At 35.7% G+C, this 17,459-nt stretch overlaps 1 protein-coding gene across 6 annotated transcripts in view; it reads left to right on the forward strand.

The window, feature by feature from the left end:
* Window positions 1-17,459, forward strand: part of COL4A5 (collagen type IV alpha 5 chain) — a 256,477-nt gene that overhangs the window by 221,393 nt on the left and 17,625 nt on the right. For 3 of the 6 annotated variants that reach the window (XM_019662461.1, XM_019662459.1, XM_019662460.1), the window contains 8 exons: window positions 1,126-1,311; window positions 3,020-3,028; window positions 7,281-7,289; window positions 10,231-10,364; window positions 13,038-13,110; window positions 13,246-13,317; window positions 14,190-14,318; window positions 15,150-15,248. In XM_019662461.1, the coding sequence (XP_019518006.1) occupies window positions 1,126-1,311; window positions 3,020-3,028; window positions 7,281-7,289; window positions 10,231-10,364; window positions 13,038-13,110; window positions 13,246-13,317; window positions 14,190-14,318; window positions 15,150-15,248 (711 nt within the window). The remainder of the gene's footprint in view (window positions 1-1,125; window positions 1,312-3,019; window positions 3,029-7,280; window positions 7,290-10,230; window positions 10,365-13,037; window positions 13,111-13,245; window positions 13,318-14,189; window positions 14,319-15,149; window positions 15,249-17,459) is intronic. The other 3 variants (XM_019662464.1, XM_019662462.1, XM_019662465.1) reach the window with 3 other exon arrangements.

Consider the following 17,459-nt stretch of genomic DNA (forward strand, 5'->3'; position numbering starts at 1 on the left):
TACAACCCCAGAAAACTCAAAGCTAGAGTTACATCTTAAAGCAATTCTTAATTAGCAATTTAGTATAAGTTGTACTATATAAAAATGCATTCTTAAGGAAATTTGTGTGTAGATACTTCTTCGTTAATGTCATAAATAAATGCTGAGGTGATGATTTAAAAAAATGAAAGCAAAATTGTAGGAAGAGGTAGATTTCACGAAATTTTTAAAAACTCTTTTAGCCAGAAAACAAAGCACTCTTTTTCCCCCATGGAAACAAAACCAAGATAATATACGGAAACTCTGTAGATACATACTAATAATAAAAATGTCTCTTGAAAATGACATTATAATATACATCTTCCATTTTATATGTGTATATGTGCACACACATCCACCTTCACTCACATGTTCTTGTTCTCATTGTAAGCACAAAATTGTTAATTAAATGAATGTGTGTACAGATATGTATATTTATGTTCTCAAATGACCATTGCCTATTCTATGGAGGCTTTTTTCAAACCATACACATATCTCCTACACATTTCGATATCCTTCCATGATCCCAGCATGAAAATTGTCACTTTAGTGTGCCACTGATATATCGCTCTCAAGCAAACTGGTGGTGTAGAAAAAATGTGGAGAAGAGTTCATCTAGATTGTGATTCTAAGTCTTAGGTACAATGGTCTTCGGGGACACACAGAAACCATTGAAGATCTTTATCTTCCGTTAGTCTCAAAATAACTGACAAACTTTTGTTTTAGGAATTCTCTCCAGCTATCTCTAACGTATTCTTGCAGATACTTTATATTTTTCTAGGTTTTTTTTTCTTTTTTTTTTCTCACAGCTACTGGTCATGTGATCATTGTTCTATGTCCTAATACAAAGGGTATCTTTCAGGATGCAAGCTATTATTATTTCTACATTTCTATATGTGCTCTAGTAAACATTTCTGATAACAGATAATATATGCTTAACAGTAACAATGAGTTTTTTGGATATGTTGAGGATATATTTGATAAGAGATAGAAATGACCCTAGTATATTCCATTAGTTCTAATAAGTGAGGATAGCTTTAACCTTACAGGCAAGCCTAATCCTGAGCATCATTTAATGTGTTCTCTAATGTCACTTTGCTTTCATAGGTCAAAAGGGTGATGGAGGATTACCTGGCATTCCAGGAAACCCTGGCCTTCCAGGTCCAAAAGGTGAACCAGGCTTCCAGGGTTTACCTGGTGTTCAGGGTCCCCCAGGCCCTCCTGGTTCTCCGGGTCCAGCTCTGGAAGGCCCTAAGGGCCACCCTGGGCCCCAAGGTCCTCCTGGGAGACCAGGTATGTACCCAAGTAGTAGGGGAATGGTCTCTTTATTAGTCCATTTATTTCATTTTGCTGGCACGTTATTCAGTCTTTAGGACTTTAGAATCTGTAATTGAAGAACTTTTACAAGTAAATAGTTTGTTTTATACCTAGCTTCATCCATTTCCATGGCATCTAAGAATTATTTTGAGTAATATCTTTCATTATATTCTCAAGGTTGAACTAAAACAAACCAAAATGTGAAGGAAAAAGGAAATAGGGAATTTATTAGTCTTTTTATTCAAGGTAAAGGTATACTGATAACCTGGCAGCAAAATGCCACCTGCATTTTTAATGTGAGCTTCTCAGCATGTCATCACAGAAATCATTTTAGTGATCACCCAGTAGATGCTTGTGGTGCATACCACAAGTGTTGCTATGGTTCTGTCATACAATCAGCAAGCAAATGTCACCAAGCACAATAAAGAAAAATTATTGTCTCTAGGAAGTAGGCAAATTTATCTTCATCATCACAGCATGATTAAATTGAATAGTGATCTCTTCATACCACCTTCATGTCTGTACTTCATTTGTCTTGTGTTTACTGCTCTAACACTCTCAATTTTGCATCCGATGTTCACTTTCCATTTTGTGTCTGTCCTGTGTCATTTCATTTTACTAAGTTTGAAAATGCTCATTTCATCCTGAATTAATGTTGCTGAGCACAATCACTGATAATAGATTATTAACAGATTTTTGAGACTTGATATTCAATTTTTATGTTTCTGGTAATTGAAAACTTGGCTTTCATTTATTAAAAAAAAAAGAGAAATATAAGAAACAAAACAATTGTCTTTATCTTTTGAAAGCCTCTAACTCATTTTTAACTATATTTAAAAATGAAAATTTCCATTTAAATTACCATAAACTCTGAAATGATTGGAGTTAATTTTAATAAAATATACTCTAAAAGCATAAATTAAATGGGATCACATACTCTGTTCAGAGGGTCATTTTGAAAACCAGATTTTATCTGATCTCACTTGACTGCTTTTAGAGGGTATTATTTAAAGGCTTACCATGGCTTACTGTTGAAGAAAACCAGTGAAAATCTCCTCAGCCATGTTAACTCTCTTGCATGGAATGTAAAGAATTGGCACAAATATTTTTCTTGGTTATGCATGCACTAATTCAAATAAGCCAAACTATTATCCTGTTTTATATTTTAATCAGCACTGTGGTATTGATTCTTACTAGCAATGGAGCTGATTGTTGAACATTGCTTTGAAATATGTCAACATAAAGACATGAGTCACAAAGGCACTTTTTAAAAGTAGTGTTTCTAAAGAAATAATAACAGAAATAGTTGGATGAAGAACACACACCTGATGAGTGTTTGTGACATCTCAATTTGTTCATAAACCACAAACTAAAATTGAGTTCTAAACCCAATTGCCCTTAGAATTTATTGTTTTTATCTGAGCTCATAGTAATGATAATTATAAAAATGATTTTCGGCCTTCCAAAATATGTCACATGTGCTGTTTTTATTTTAGTGGTGATAATTTGGTTTATATACAGATGCATGAAAATGAACTTTCAGAATATTATTTTATTGAATTAAAGTTTAACTTGAAATAAATTAGTATAATGCTTTAGTTTATTGATATTTCTAACAATTATGCTATTTTTCCTTTTTGTTAATGATGACATTGGGCCTTGGTGAACTTTCATCCTTATCCAGGTCCTACAGGTTAGCTCCTTAACTCTAAAGTAGTAACTGCATGAAGTTTGAAACTTTTTTTTACATATATTTATATGTATGTGTATATATAATAATATACACAGATATATGTATATACCTGTACCTAATGTTGTCAAGTGTTTGAATATATTTTAAGAGCATATATGCCAATTCAGTTTTTAAGTGTTGATCTAGCTCTAAAAATTGTCAGGAACATGTAGTGTCCAGTGCTTCTGTCTATTGGAAAAACCCAAAATTACTTATTTAGGAAAACTTATTTAACATTTTAAAATGCATGTATTGTGTCATATTTAGTTGAAAATTTGTAGTACCCAAAAGTATATTGTATAATATTTTTACCTTTAGAGTGTATTTCTAATTTTTGCTTTTATCTGTTTCTGCAAATGGAACTGAACTATCCTTCAAAAAGGCATTCTTTTTTAACAGCAATGTGTATTACAGATCACGCAAATATGCAAATCTTGATTTGCCATACATCTTGTGATTTTTCAAACCATCCCATCGTCACATTTTGGATTGTCATAAAGTTCTAAATTCTACTCTGATGAAAATGGACTAATAGACACAGAGTAAAAATAAATTAATGCAACCTGCACAGATTAGAAGCCCCATACTCTTATTTTCATCATATACATGAACATAGTACACACCAAAGAACAGTTACCAAGAGCTGTCCAATGGACAGTTGCTGATTTATAGTGAAAGATGTTCACCTAGTCAGGAATAAAATGCACCACAAATACCCTGTTTTCCCCAAAATAAGACCTAGCCAGAAAATAAGCCCTCACATGATTTTAGGTGCCAAAATATGGCACCTTGGCATACTGAATATTTTAAGCTGAAGGAGTTTGTGGAAAAGGCACCCTTCTCCCTGAAACAGGTCATAAAACCCTCATGTGAGGGGAATGTGCCCTCCATATCCTGGAGGAATCATGCTACGGCTTCTTCTCCGGCTAGTTCTTATTTTCGGGAAAACACAGTATCTGAGTATGTTTATTATTATTCAAGTTAAATAGCCCTCTCAAATTTCTAAGGTGGAACTAAAATGGGAAAAAGTATACTCCTGAGGTTTGGTTATGTAGAGTGACAGGGAATTCTGTCTTCTTATCAATTTAAGATTAATAATTTTTCAAGATTCTTTTTAGGAAGTCATCTACCTCTATCTGAATTGAACCCCTAGTTTCTTACTCTTCCACAAACCCATTATTTCATAGAACCATGGAGAATCCAATCTTGAAGGGACCTAAATTTTACATTTGTGAAAGAGATTACTCACTAGACACTTGTTAAAGATGGCAAGACAGATTTTACTCAAGGCTATTGCAATAGGGGTGAGGAGACTGAGCTCAACTCTGAATACTACAAGGACATGTGAGGATTTATAGTCAACTAGCAGAGTGAGGGAGTCAGTGGATGAAAATTTACTAAGAAGAAACTTCAAGTGTAGGCAAATTCTTGCTAAGCTGACCCAATAGAATTCTTGCTAAAGGTAGGCCAAGGACTTAAATATTATGAATGGCGGGTGAGGAACTTGATCAGATATCAAGGGAGCAGGGGACTCGCCATAAACTGACTTAGCAGGACTCTTGCTCAAACTGAACTCAGCAGACCAAGGACAGAGCCCAAGGATGAGGCTTAGCTGAGAAGAAGGCTTCTAAGAGTTTACTCAAGGAGGGAGTCTTTGTTACATATGACAAAACTGAGGTCCAAAGACGAACTTGCTCAAGTGCATACTGTTAGCTACAGGCATAGCTGGGAATCTGACTGAGGGCTCCCCAGTGTTCACTTAAGTGTCTGTTCTACTAGTAACATGTACCATCCTTCCACAAAAGCAGCTGTATGGCATGATGCTTATGATCTGGACTTTTATTCTACTTATAAATATGATAAGTGATGGAGCGAAGCTGCGCTGCCATTTTAGGAGGCTCTTAGCCATTAGCAGACTGGGCTCTGCTTGCACTTTCTTGTTTTCTGTTACCTCAAGATCCCCATCAACCCCTACTGACTGCTTCTTTTGTTTTTCCTAAATGGATGTCATCAAAAAGATTAAGACAATGGTATGCTATGTAACTATTGCCAAGATAAAAAGAAAACTAGGTTATACTTCGAAGTAATTTTGAGTCCTCCCCTGTGTGACTTACGTAGAAGTCTGCTGCCTTAATCACTTCCAGACTTCACTATCAGCTAGAAGAAGATTGCTTTCTTCTGTAGCCTCATTACTTTAAAACCGATTGGACAACTTCTTATTTACCAGATGTACTCTAAATTACATAGTTATTGTAACCTGGTATCTACAGTGGGTTTTTTTTGCAACAGATGAATACTGCAACCTGAAGTGGAAGCTGGGTTTAAAATTTGCCATTCAATTCATCAGTTTCTTATTACCACTTATGTACAAGACTTCAAGTTTTTTATTTTGTTTTGATTTTCAGTTAAACTCTGTTAGGTCATTCTGAGAAATAATGGATTGAGAGCCTCATGTGCAAAATTGACTTGGCATATAACTCATTAAAATATTACCTTTTATCTATTAAAGTCTTAGAAGTTTTGCTATGATATAATCCAAAGTTTTCCTTGTTACTTACTCAGACTGAAATATATTTCAGTGACATATTTTTCTACAGATTTGTGTTATTGGTTCTTCTACATCAAACCCACGTATAAAATGTCTTTACTCAAACTCTGTATTATCTTAGGTAGGAATTCTAATTTATTTAGCTAATTGTGTGACCAGACTCTGCTTACAGTGTTGCCATGTGTCAGTTTGCTCTATGTAGTGTAGAAACCATTTAAATAATAGAAGCCTATTTTTAGCCACCTGAATTTCAAATTATAAAATGTTTTAAAAGTTTTATTACTAGGCAGTAATGGTAATGTTTTATGTTTATGTGACATTTCCACCATTTATATTATATAGTGTACTTTTATCATAAGCCCCTAGAGGGCAGAGTTTAGGTCTGGCTAATTTTTGTGTTCCCTGTAGCAACTTGCACATGGCAGATATCAGGTAAATATTTTAAAAATTGAATTTGATCTTTAAAACAACTCTACAAGGGAGGTTAGGGCAGACACTGCTATCCCATTATGTGAGTGAGAAAACAAGCTCAGAGAGACTGAATTTCCCAAAATTCCATAGATGTAAGTAGTAGAGCCAAAAACAGATCCTAGGTCTTTTAATTCCTAGGATTCAGTACTTTAGCACAATTTATTCTCTCTGCTAACCTCAGTGTTTATAAATCATAGCAAGATTTGTAAGAAAAGGAAACTGTGTTTACAGTCAATTAACATTAACTGAGAGTCCTATTTTAGGTTTTTTATCTTTTTTTATTTAATGATCCATCTTTTAATAGTTGATAGCCTGATTTAATATGTGCATTGAATAATAATAAAGTAAATGTGATATTTTCTGTAGTTTGGGGTGGGATATTGCATGCCAAAATATTTAAAAGCACCCCTTCACTGATGGTCTTCACATCTTTGGAAAATTCGACTATTTTCCAGTTCAATGGTAAACAAATATATATTGGCTTTTTCTTTTTGAATAAGTATTTCAAGTCATAATGCACAGAAGAAAGCCCCTTGGTGAATAATGAGAAAAATCAGAATGTGGCTTTATAGAATGGTTTTCAAAGAAGACAAACAGGAGTATAGTTGGTAATGGCCATTATATATTTGTGTTTTAGTTTCTCTATTTATCATAGTCACCTATGATCTTTGTACACTATTTTTGCTTAACGAGGCCTTTTAATGAATTATATATCCTTGGAGCGGTCTGAACGTATCAAGAAATGTGCACCTCATGTTTTTACTAAAGTATGGCAGAGGCCAAGATAAACATTTTTCCAAAATTACATCTTGTTCTGAAAGGAATGAAAGGCTATCAGTGAAATGGTGCTATCTTGCCAACTTGAGTGTTCTGAGATGCTAACTTTTGGAAAGCCACAGCAGCAGTGTTAACATGATATCTTGAGTAGAATTTTCCATTTCTTGTATTAGGAAAACTAGCAGCTTAGTTCCTAGAATAAGCTCTATTTAAAAATGTTTGGCTCTCTATACTCCTATATGGTTCTGTTTGCATACTGAATACGCTGTAGGAATAAAAAATGCTCGCAAAGAGGATTATTGTTTAACTTGTGCTACAATGTGAACCACTTCTAACTCATAATCTTATTTTGTACTGTGTGATGTCTGATACTGCTAACATCGATCTTTGGGCTTTGGTGAACTCTGGTCTTCCCAGGTTTTCAAGGTTAGACTCTTCACTGGTCAATTTTTTTTCTTTTTTTTTTTTTTGGTTAATGCTTTGTATGTATGATGAGAAAAATGCACTTTTTTGCTGTAATTCAGAAGTCATTGAAGAGTGCTGTTATCCTCAAATACTACGTGCTCTGGTATTTAACATTTTAGTGAAGGTAATGTGATTCGTTTATCATCAAGTTTGAAATGACATTCAGTCTTTGTAATTTGAATTATTTATAATAGGTAATACATATGTAAAAACATGTTGAATTTTAAATAGAAATACACTGATTTTATCTTTAAGGCTGCATTAAGATATTTAGGTAGGCATCTGGCCCATTTGTAATCTCTGCACATTGATTTTTTCTTGAATTTTTACTTCCTGAATTTGCTCTCATCTGTGTTTTCATGGCTATTTACCATAATAGATGATAACTGTTGAATACTGTTAAAAATAAAACTTATATGTTCCATGTGTCATTATCAAATCAGTCATTTAAATTTGAGGGACTCTAGAATAGCAGATCTGAATTAATAACATATAAACTTCTCAATACTTCATTTTAATTGCAAAAAGAGCAATGCCCATAACATGTCCAGCTTTTTTGTCAAATGATAACAAAGTTCTGATTACTTTTCAGAATAGGGAAAAGGGTCATAAAATATTCCTTGTTATTATTACTGATTCACAGGTAGTTTATTTTTCTTTTAATAAACTGATTGGCTACCTGATTTCTAGTCCAAATTATACATTACAGATGAAAATAATTTTGCTTAGAAAATCCTATCTAGGGAGTTTGAAATCAGCAGTTTTTGTTTGTTGATTTCTTTGTTTGTTTAGATGTAAACTACTCCAACCCTTTTTTTATGATTGGGAAGCGAATTTCTGAGTTTGCCTGTCTGGTTGCTGGGCTAGGGTGACTATATGATTTAAATTGTTTAAACATAAAATGATTGTTGTATTATTGTGGACCTGCTTCCTCTTTCCTATGTGCCAGATAGTGTTATATTATGAAATCACATAGAAATAGTTGAAAGATTAAAAGCAGACTCATATTTTAAGGACATAATTGTAGTCATAAAAACAATAATTTTAAAACACTTCTTACATAATTCTTAATCTGTGACAGGCACTGTGTTAAGTAATTTATACATATTATCTTACTTAATCCTGGATCAACCTGATAAAGTAAGTTGTTCCTACTTTAAAGTAAGAATTTCCATTTTAAAGAAGAGAAAATTGAGGCCAAGGAGATTAATAAACTTGCTAAAGTCAAGCAGCTAATGATTAGTGGAGCGGAGATTCCAACCCAGCATTCTAGCTCCAGAGTCGCATTCTTCATCATCTCCAAGTCATGTAGTTGTTTCAATCTGGTTGTGGAGGTTGCAACTCAGTGGCCCATGTGGGGATCAAACCAGCAACCTTGGTGTTATGAGCTCTGGCTCTAACCAACTGAGCTAAACAACCACCCCAAGAGTCAATTCTTAATCTATATGCCATGCTTCCTTGTTAGCATGTAGCCATTGATTCTGGGTCTTAAGAGAAATGGAAAGAGAACTAAAGTCCGAATTTTATGTCAGATCAAAAAGATGACCCTTTGTGAAGGATGGCAACTAAACATTTTGTGCTGATCACTTGTAGTACATGCAGATGTCGAATTACAATGGTGTACACCTGAAACTTATATAATATTATATACCAATCAATTTTACCTCAATAAAAAGATAACCCTTTGTCCATATGTAAACCTGAACTCAGTATTCTAAATTCACATGCTTATGATATTTCTTTAAAAAATAATTTAAAATGGAATTATAAATTACGTATCTTCCCTTTTTTGTTGAAACCAATGAAAAACTAAGATTAGAGGAGAGAAAAGGTATAAGGGCTAACTATTGACTGTTCATTATTTAGGGCTTTATAATTATTTTCTTAATGCAGAAGTACTTAGTCTCAGCCTCAGCCACTGCTTAGCATTCTGGAAGCAAGTAGCAGCTATTTCCCATCTAGTGACAAAAGATGTGACCATTGATAAGATCTCCTTGGTTGCTTAATGGACCTGATGTCTTTATTTAGAAAGAAAATTTAAAAGATAGTATAAGGAAAAGAGCTTAGCAAAATTCCATTTTAAATTATTCATTCACAAGATACATGCAGAATTCTTTACTTCAGAAATATTTAACATGTAAAGAATATGAAAACATTGTTAAAATAAATTCAAAAGTGCTATATTGAATCAATGAATTTCTGACACTTTAAAATATTCCCATGTATTAAGCTTGTCACTAAAATGAAATTAAACAGTTTGCTTAGATAACTATCTTAATTGCATAGAAATAAAAGCTGAATAAAAGTAACTACTTATAATTAAATCAATTTGATTTTAATCACATGGAGAGAAATGGTTTGAATCCGTGATTGCCCTATAGCAGTGATTCTTAAAGTGTGGTCCAAAACCAGCAGCTTTATCCACAGGGCACTTGTTTATCTACAGGGCACCTGTTAGAATGTAAATTCTTGGGCCCATTCCCAGCCTTAATGAATCTAAAACTCTGGGGGTGAGCCCAGAAATCTGTTTTAGCAAGCCCTCTGGAGGATTCTAATACATGTTCCAATTTGAGAACATTGCTCTATGGTGTCTTTTTCCTTTGACTTAAACCAAACACTTATGGATGACAGAAGCAATCTTTATTATAATGCTCTGAGTCCTTTCTTTAGATAGTAGCTTATTGTATTTAATATATAACAAAATGCAAACTAAAAGTGTCTGGAAACCAGTGTTAACAAAAAATATCCAGCCCAATTTACATTAGAGAGTCAGCATAGGTCTATATATTTTAATATACTCTGGATTTTATTCTGCAAACTAATAGGATTTAAATCGCTGATATTTTAAAAGCCTGAATTCTATGCTGTACTAACATGTGGTCATTTGTTGTGCATTATCAAGGTCTACCAGGTCCAGAAGGTCCCCGAGGTCTCCCTGGAAAGGAGGCTGTTAAAGGAGAGAGAGGAAACCCAGGCCAACCTGGGCAACCTGGTTTGCCTGGTTTGAAAGGAGATCAAGGACCACCAGGACTCCAGGTAGGTCGTGGGCATAGATATTTGATGAGAAAACGATGTGGGTGTTGGCAATCAAAATGAGTATTCTATGGTGCATTATTTTAATGAGCATTTACCGGCCAAGGCTCTCTGTACATGGTTCACTGGTGAATTACAAAGAAAAAGGCAAGTTTCCTATCTTCTTCCAAATAAAGGGACTTTGCTACCATTTGTTAAAGTGTTTCTCAAAAGATAGTTTACCTGGAGTCTTTGGGATGTATAGTATTTAGATTTGTGAAACCTTCATTTCAGTGAAAGCAAATTTATAAAGGGAGACATATATGTCAGAGCATTGCATGTGAAGGAGTGCACTCATAGAGAAGTAATTATGGTGAATGGGATATTTTAAACTTTGAAATTAGGTAAAATTAGGGTCAACTTTCAGCACCACTGCACACTTCTGCTTTGTGTTCATGAGGAAGGCAGATAGACAATTTGGGTTTCTGTCTTCACCAGTAAAAAGAGAATGAATAATAGCACATTCTTGCATCCGTATTCATGTGCCTTCCACCTCAGTTTGAGTGACCCAGAAAGTCACTAGCTTTTTTGTGGATCCTTGAAGCTTCCTCCATGAATTCAGGAGGATTGTTAGATTTGGCAGCCAACACAGTTTGGGCTCAATCTTTGAAATCTGGGACTGCTTTATATAGCGGGAAAAAAATCTGAAGAAACAACCCCTAAAACTTTCCAACAACTAACATGTTTTTCTCATGTCATCACTAATTTTGTAGACACCTAGACTTAAAATGTTAGTCCTTTATTTATTCTCTACTCTCACTCCCTACCTCATTCATTTTCCATGTATTTCCAGTTCACATGTAACTATGCCTGATTGAAGACTACCTGATACCAATATTTTATCAATCTATTATCAAGTTTTATTCATTTTTTGTGCAAATTAGTTCTTACATTTGTACCTTTTCTAATTTTTTATTTGGAAATAACATTAAGCTTGGAGCAAAATTGCAAGAATGTTGAAAAACCTCCCGTGTATCATTTACCCAGATGAACCAATTGTTAATGTTTTGCCCCATTTGCTCTCCTGTATGGTACGTGTGTGTGTGTGTGTGTGTGTGTAATTATATATGTTTTTTTCTGATGAAATATTTGAGAATAAATTGTCTCTATCATGCCCCTTTACCACTAAATACTTTGGTGCATAAAATTTCCTAAGATTAAAGCTACTCTTTTATATAACCACAGTACAGTTATCAACTTAAGGTAATTAGGCATCAATATAATACTTTTATTTCTATTTTACATATTTCAATTGTGTCAGTTGACCTAGTAATGCCCTTTATAGCATTTTCCCCCTCCAATATAGGATCCAGACCAAATCATAGATTGCATTTAACTGTCATATCTTTTTAGTATCCCTTAATCTGAAACAGTTTCTAAACCCATTTTTTTCTTTCCTGATCTTGACATTTTTGAAGAAATGTGGCCCTCTCCCATTTAAAACAAATAGAATATTCCTACCTGTGTCTGCTATTTCTTCAGGATTTGCATCCCCAGCTAGAATACTACATGAGTGATGTGTCCGTCTCAGATATGGAGGCCCACGATGTTTATCTGCCCCTCATTGGTGATTTTAATTTTGATCGCCTCATCAAGTTGTTATCTGCTTTCTCCACTGTATGGTTACAGTTTTCCCCCTTGTAACTTGTAACTGAGAAGTGAAACTACAGGAAAGGACATTAAGATCATGCAGATATACTGCTTTTCATCAAAATGTCCCCTTAGATTTAATATATATTTATGATTTTTGCCTACACCAGTCAATACTGGGATAGTTGCAAATGATGATTTTCCAACTCTAGCACTACCTCCACATATACCAGTCAGCCCTACTGTAAGCGATAGCCTCCATTCTCTTCAATTTATTGTCCATTTATTATCATAAATTCTTTTTTTTCAATAATTTATAATCTTTTAAATTCTCATTACATATTTTGATGCTTAAATTGTCCTAGATTTGGGAACCCCTTCAAGCTGGATCCTATGTCTTTTTGACATGCCCCTCTTTTTTTTTTAGCATTTTCTTACATTTTTGCATAGTGAGATGTACCAGGCTTGCCACTTTTCCATTCCTACTAGTGAGAGCCTTGTTATCCCACACTTATCCCTCCTTTAGGTCCATTCTAGAGTTATTTCCAACTCCTCTTCCCATAGTTTTCCTGGCCCCCAAACCCAGTTAATTCATAGACCCTACTGTATTTTTTTGCTAATTCTTTCAGACGTTATCATTTTTGCACATTTGATTCTAATCCAAGCACTTATCATTTCAGGGCTACACTAAAAAAATAAGTGTCTTTGCTAATGATAATAAAATAATAGCTACTATTTATTAAGCACACACCACATGCCAGTCATTTTTCTAAGTACTTAATATAAACTATCTCATTTAATCCTTACAACAAATCTATGAAGTAGATACTATTATTTCCTCCATTTACTTGTGAGAAACTTATAAATCAGAGGTTAAATAATGAACTCAAGGTCACACAAGCTAGTAAGAGGTGAAATTGGAATTTGAATTCTGGAAGTTTGACTCTAGAGCTAGTGATGTAATTCACTATGCAGTACCACCTGTACCCTCATTCCCTCCCCTCCCCCGCCCAATTTTTTCTAAAATTAATGATTTTATTTATTCAGGGTAATCCTGGCCGGCCAGGTCTCAATGGAATGAAAGGAGATCCTGGTCTCCCTGGTGTTCCAGGATTTCCAGGTATTTGAAGGGACGTTTTGAGGTTACCCCTTTATAGTAAACACATTTGGGACAAGATACCCATTTTCTGATTTGGCTGGGTAAAGGCTGTGGTCGTGTTGCTTTGGTGTGCAATTGTATGTACCTTCATTGCAGGCATGAAAGGACCCAGTGGAATACCTGGTTCAACTGGCCCTGAGGGGGATCCAGGCCCTATTGGCCCCCCAGGTAAGACTCACTCCTATAGCCAATAATACCTGATACTTAAACACACTGAAGAATTTGAAAGTCTACAGTCCTCCTTTCAACTAAATTTTCAGAGTCTTAGTCCCCAACAACTGAGGGGAAATAGACAAAACTCTCCCTTTATTTACTAATCTTTCAAGCTCTCTATTTTATTAATAAAATATTGAGAGCAGACCTTTTATGTTTAAGATAGAAGCAGGACCAACAAACCTGCTTCACTTAGATTTTTGTTGGTTATTATACTAACTTTCCCATATTCAGTTGAATAGATCAGAGAGCAAATCACATAGGTATGTTTGTATATTTTTAATATGAAAATAGTTTTTTTGGGGTTTTTTTGGGGTTTTTTGTTTGTTTGTTTGTTGGTGTTTTTTTGTTGTTGTTGGGTTTTTTTTTGCTGAGAGACTTCTACAGGTTTCCTATAAACTGAAATAGACATCTGTTAAATTCCCCTATTGGCTCAGGGAGTCTCTCGACAAACACAACAAACAAGAACTGCAAGTGATGCTAGAATCAGGATAGACTTGTCAGTAAATAGAATTGTCTTCCCCTGACACCAGTGTTCACAGATTTGAAATGAATTAGACTTTCTAGTAACCAAGCCATACTTCAAGGTTTGAAAATAGGGACAATATGCCTAATTTTTCCATTGACCTGAAGAAAAAAAATTTTTCAGTCTTTTGGTGAGATAATGATAATTTCCCCAAACAGATTTCTGTTGAACGTGGCAATATTCCAGTACATGTAACTTGTTTCTCTCACACCAGTTCTTATTCTGACTTTAGGTTCTTTGGCATCCATTCCTTCTGACCTTTCTCTTTCCTACCTTCAAATTTGTGTGTTTTGCTTTGTAGGTCCCCCTGGATTACCTGGTCCTTCAGGACAGAGTATTATAATAAAAGGAGATGCTGGTCCTCCAGGGGTCCCAGGCCAGCCAGGATTTAAAGGTCTGCCAGGACTACCAGGACCTCAAGGACTACCGGGTACCTTTTCAGATCATCTTTTTAAACCTTATCTGTTTGAGTACATTTCCCTGATTCTACTTTAACTTGTCAGAGTTTGTCTCTGACAATAGGAGTCTCAGCAACTTGTAGAATACCAGACCACCACAGGTCTCATGTCTTTTTTTTTTGTATTTAATTTTAATTTCTCATGCCCTAATTTCTTTTAGGCCCAGTCCAATTTCTTCTAGCTCCTCTGGATATTCTAATTTGAATGATTAGGTTAACATTGTTAAAAACACTGGAATGAAATTAATTTGCATTTAAGATCTGGTTCTTTCTCTATCCCAACTACCAGAAGGATAGAAGGCTGATTGGTTGGGCCACCAGTTCCCCACTGTGAGGCTTCATGATTTTTAAACTAAATCCTTTCTAGTTGGCCATTTGCTTCTAAGCTTACAGCCAAGTTTGCTTATTTAAAAAAGCTAGAAACTAATTTCAGTCTTTCTCTCGTAAGTGATTGAGTGGTGATATTTCCATAAATAAAATGTATCAGGCAGTAACAGCCTTAGTTATGGTAGGATAGATAACAAACATTGGGCATTGCACTCCTATCTTGTTCTGAAGGCAAAGAGAACACAACGGTCTGTCATATGGGAAACTCCACAGAGGCAAATGGATTGTTTAAAACTGATACTAAATCCTGGTCTGTTTCTTTTTTCCTGGGTTTGAGCTATGCGTTTATTTATCTGGATTAAAGACAAAACCAGATTATGAACTATGTGACACTCAAGGACCTTAAATCTCCTAAATCTGTCTGGATGTTGAATTATTCTACTTACATTTAGAAACCTTGTTTATTTTTTCCTCTAGGTCCAATTGGCCCTCCAGGAGATCCTGGACGCAATGGACTCCCTGGCTTTGATGGTGCAGTAGGGCGCAGAGGAGACCCAGGTCTGCCAGGCCAGCCAGGTGAGACAAGTAAAATACTGCTCATGATACTAATTGTTAAGCCTGGGAGACATCTGACCTCCAATTGGAGCTGTGAGAACCTCTTCTTGAGAGAATGCAGCTAGCTGGTGAATCTGTTGCTGGGGAACAGATACAAGGAGTTGTGACAGTATAAGAGCACTGGAAAATCCAGCTCTTCCTCAAAACGGGGATTTTCCAGGTACTTACTGTATTTACCTGGTCTGATCATTTTCAATATGTATCCTGTGACCATCTTGAACCCATTGTGAATCCTTCCATATTTGAAAATATCACAGAGTACAATTTCCCCCATAAAATTCAGTAAATATAATTGCAAAGTTTAAATGATCTCCATAGAGTTTTGAGACTCATAGTACCTTCTTAAACTGAGATGACAAATTGATATGCACATTTTTGAGGTCACTCATTGATAGGTGCTCCTGGTGATATTGTATTGGTATCTATTAGATTTCCAATCTGTACAAAACCTATTTCCAAAAAGAATTTGAGTCAATTTGCAATAAAAATACTAAAGTGAGAGAGCACAAATAGAAGTAAAATATTAAAACCTCAATAGATTTTTAATATGTGTTAGAAATTCTAGGTACTATAAATACAATTCTAAATAATGTAAACATAAAGAGTTTGTATTGACTAAAAATATCAGTGGCAACAAGCCAGAGAGATGATACCTATGGCCTTCCTAGAACCAACACCCTGCCATTTCATTAACTGTATTTCTAGGGGAAAAGTAAGTTAATGTCATCTTCATCATGTACAAGCATTGCTATGAAGTTTCTCCAAAACGAAAATCTGTATACACAGTGGTCAAAGGCCAGTATAAAAAAAGAATTTTAAAATGACCTCAAATCAAGAGGCTAAAAAGAGAAATGATGCAACCTGTGCACCAACCGAGCACTCCCGACTCGTCAGTCAGGAGTCCACCGAAAGGGTACCTGAGAGGACTGGGTGGGAGACTGGAAAAGAAAGAGACTAGAGATGAAAGCTGGAAACAGGAGGTCCACCCAATGCTGATAGCAGAGAATGGCCCCATTTATTGTTTATACACAGCTTTTATAACAAAAGTAACTTTCCTTAGGTAGGGGGGTTTGGGGAACTTGAGGGAGTAGTCTCCTCCTCCCAGGGAACACCTCCCCAGCGGCTTTCCATAGGGTGTGGGAAAGCAATCTTCTCACAGTAAAGCAAAAAATATCAAGCAGAAACTGTTAACTGGATGGCATTCCACTCTGTAGCTTTCAAGGCCAGGCCCGTTGGCTGTTTTCTCCTCAGCGGCCAAACCTTCCCACGCTGCTCACCCACTGCTCACCCGGGCCTGAGAGCCTGTCAGCCTGCCAGCTTTCAGGCTTAACCCTTACTGCAGACCTCCGGCTCCCCACAGAGGAAGGAAATCAGTGGTAGATTGAAAATAGACACTTTAGAAAGGCTTCTTTATCCAGTCATCCATCAAAGGCCACTTTGGTTGTTTCCATGTCTTGGCCACCATAAATAAAGCTTCAGTGAACATCGGAGCACATATATCTTTACGGATAAATGTTTTCAGATATTTGGGGTAGATACCCAGGAGTGGGATTGCTGGGTCCTATGGAAATTATGTTCTTAATTTTTTGAGGAACCTCCACACTGCCTTCCATAGAGACTGCACCAATCTGCATTCCCACCAACAGTGTATGAGGGTTCCTTTTTCTCCACAGGCTCTCCAACACTTCTTGTTATTTGTCTTGTTGATGGTAGCCATTCTAACCGATGTGAGGTGATGTCTCATTGTGGTTTTGATTTGCATTTCTCTGATGATTAGTGATGTTGAGCATTTTTTCATATGTCTATTGGCCGTCTGTATGTCCTCTTTGGAGAAATGTCTATTCAGGTCCTCTGCCCAGTTTTTAATAGGATTGTTTGGGGGTTTTTTATGTTGAACTGTATGAGTTTCTTATATATTTTGGATATCGGAGGTGTTTGCAAAAATCTCCCATTCAGTGGATGGGAGAAGTGGATGGAGATAGTCTCAGAGACACAGAGGAAAAACTGAGGGTTGCTAGTTGGGAGCAGGTGGGGATGAAGGAGAAGGGGAAGGGATGAGACAATACAAATGGGTAATTGTAATATGGCCACAGGGATAGAAAAAGACAGTCCGAGGAATGTAATCAATAATGTTGTAAGTATTTCTTAGGGGGCCAGATGGACCCATGTCAT

Source organism: Hipposideros armiger, unplaced genomic scaffold (assembly GCF_001890085.2).
Source record: "Hipposideros armiger isolate ML-2016 unplaced genomic scaffold, ASM189008v1 scaffold_377, whole genome shotgun sequence".
Lineage (NCBI taxonomy): Eukaryota > Metazoa > Chordata > Mammalia > Chiroptera > Hipposideridae > Hipposideros > Hipposideros armiger.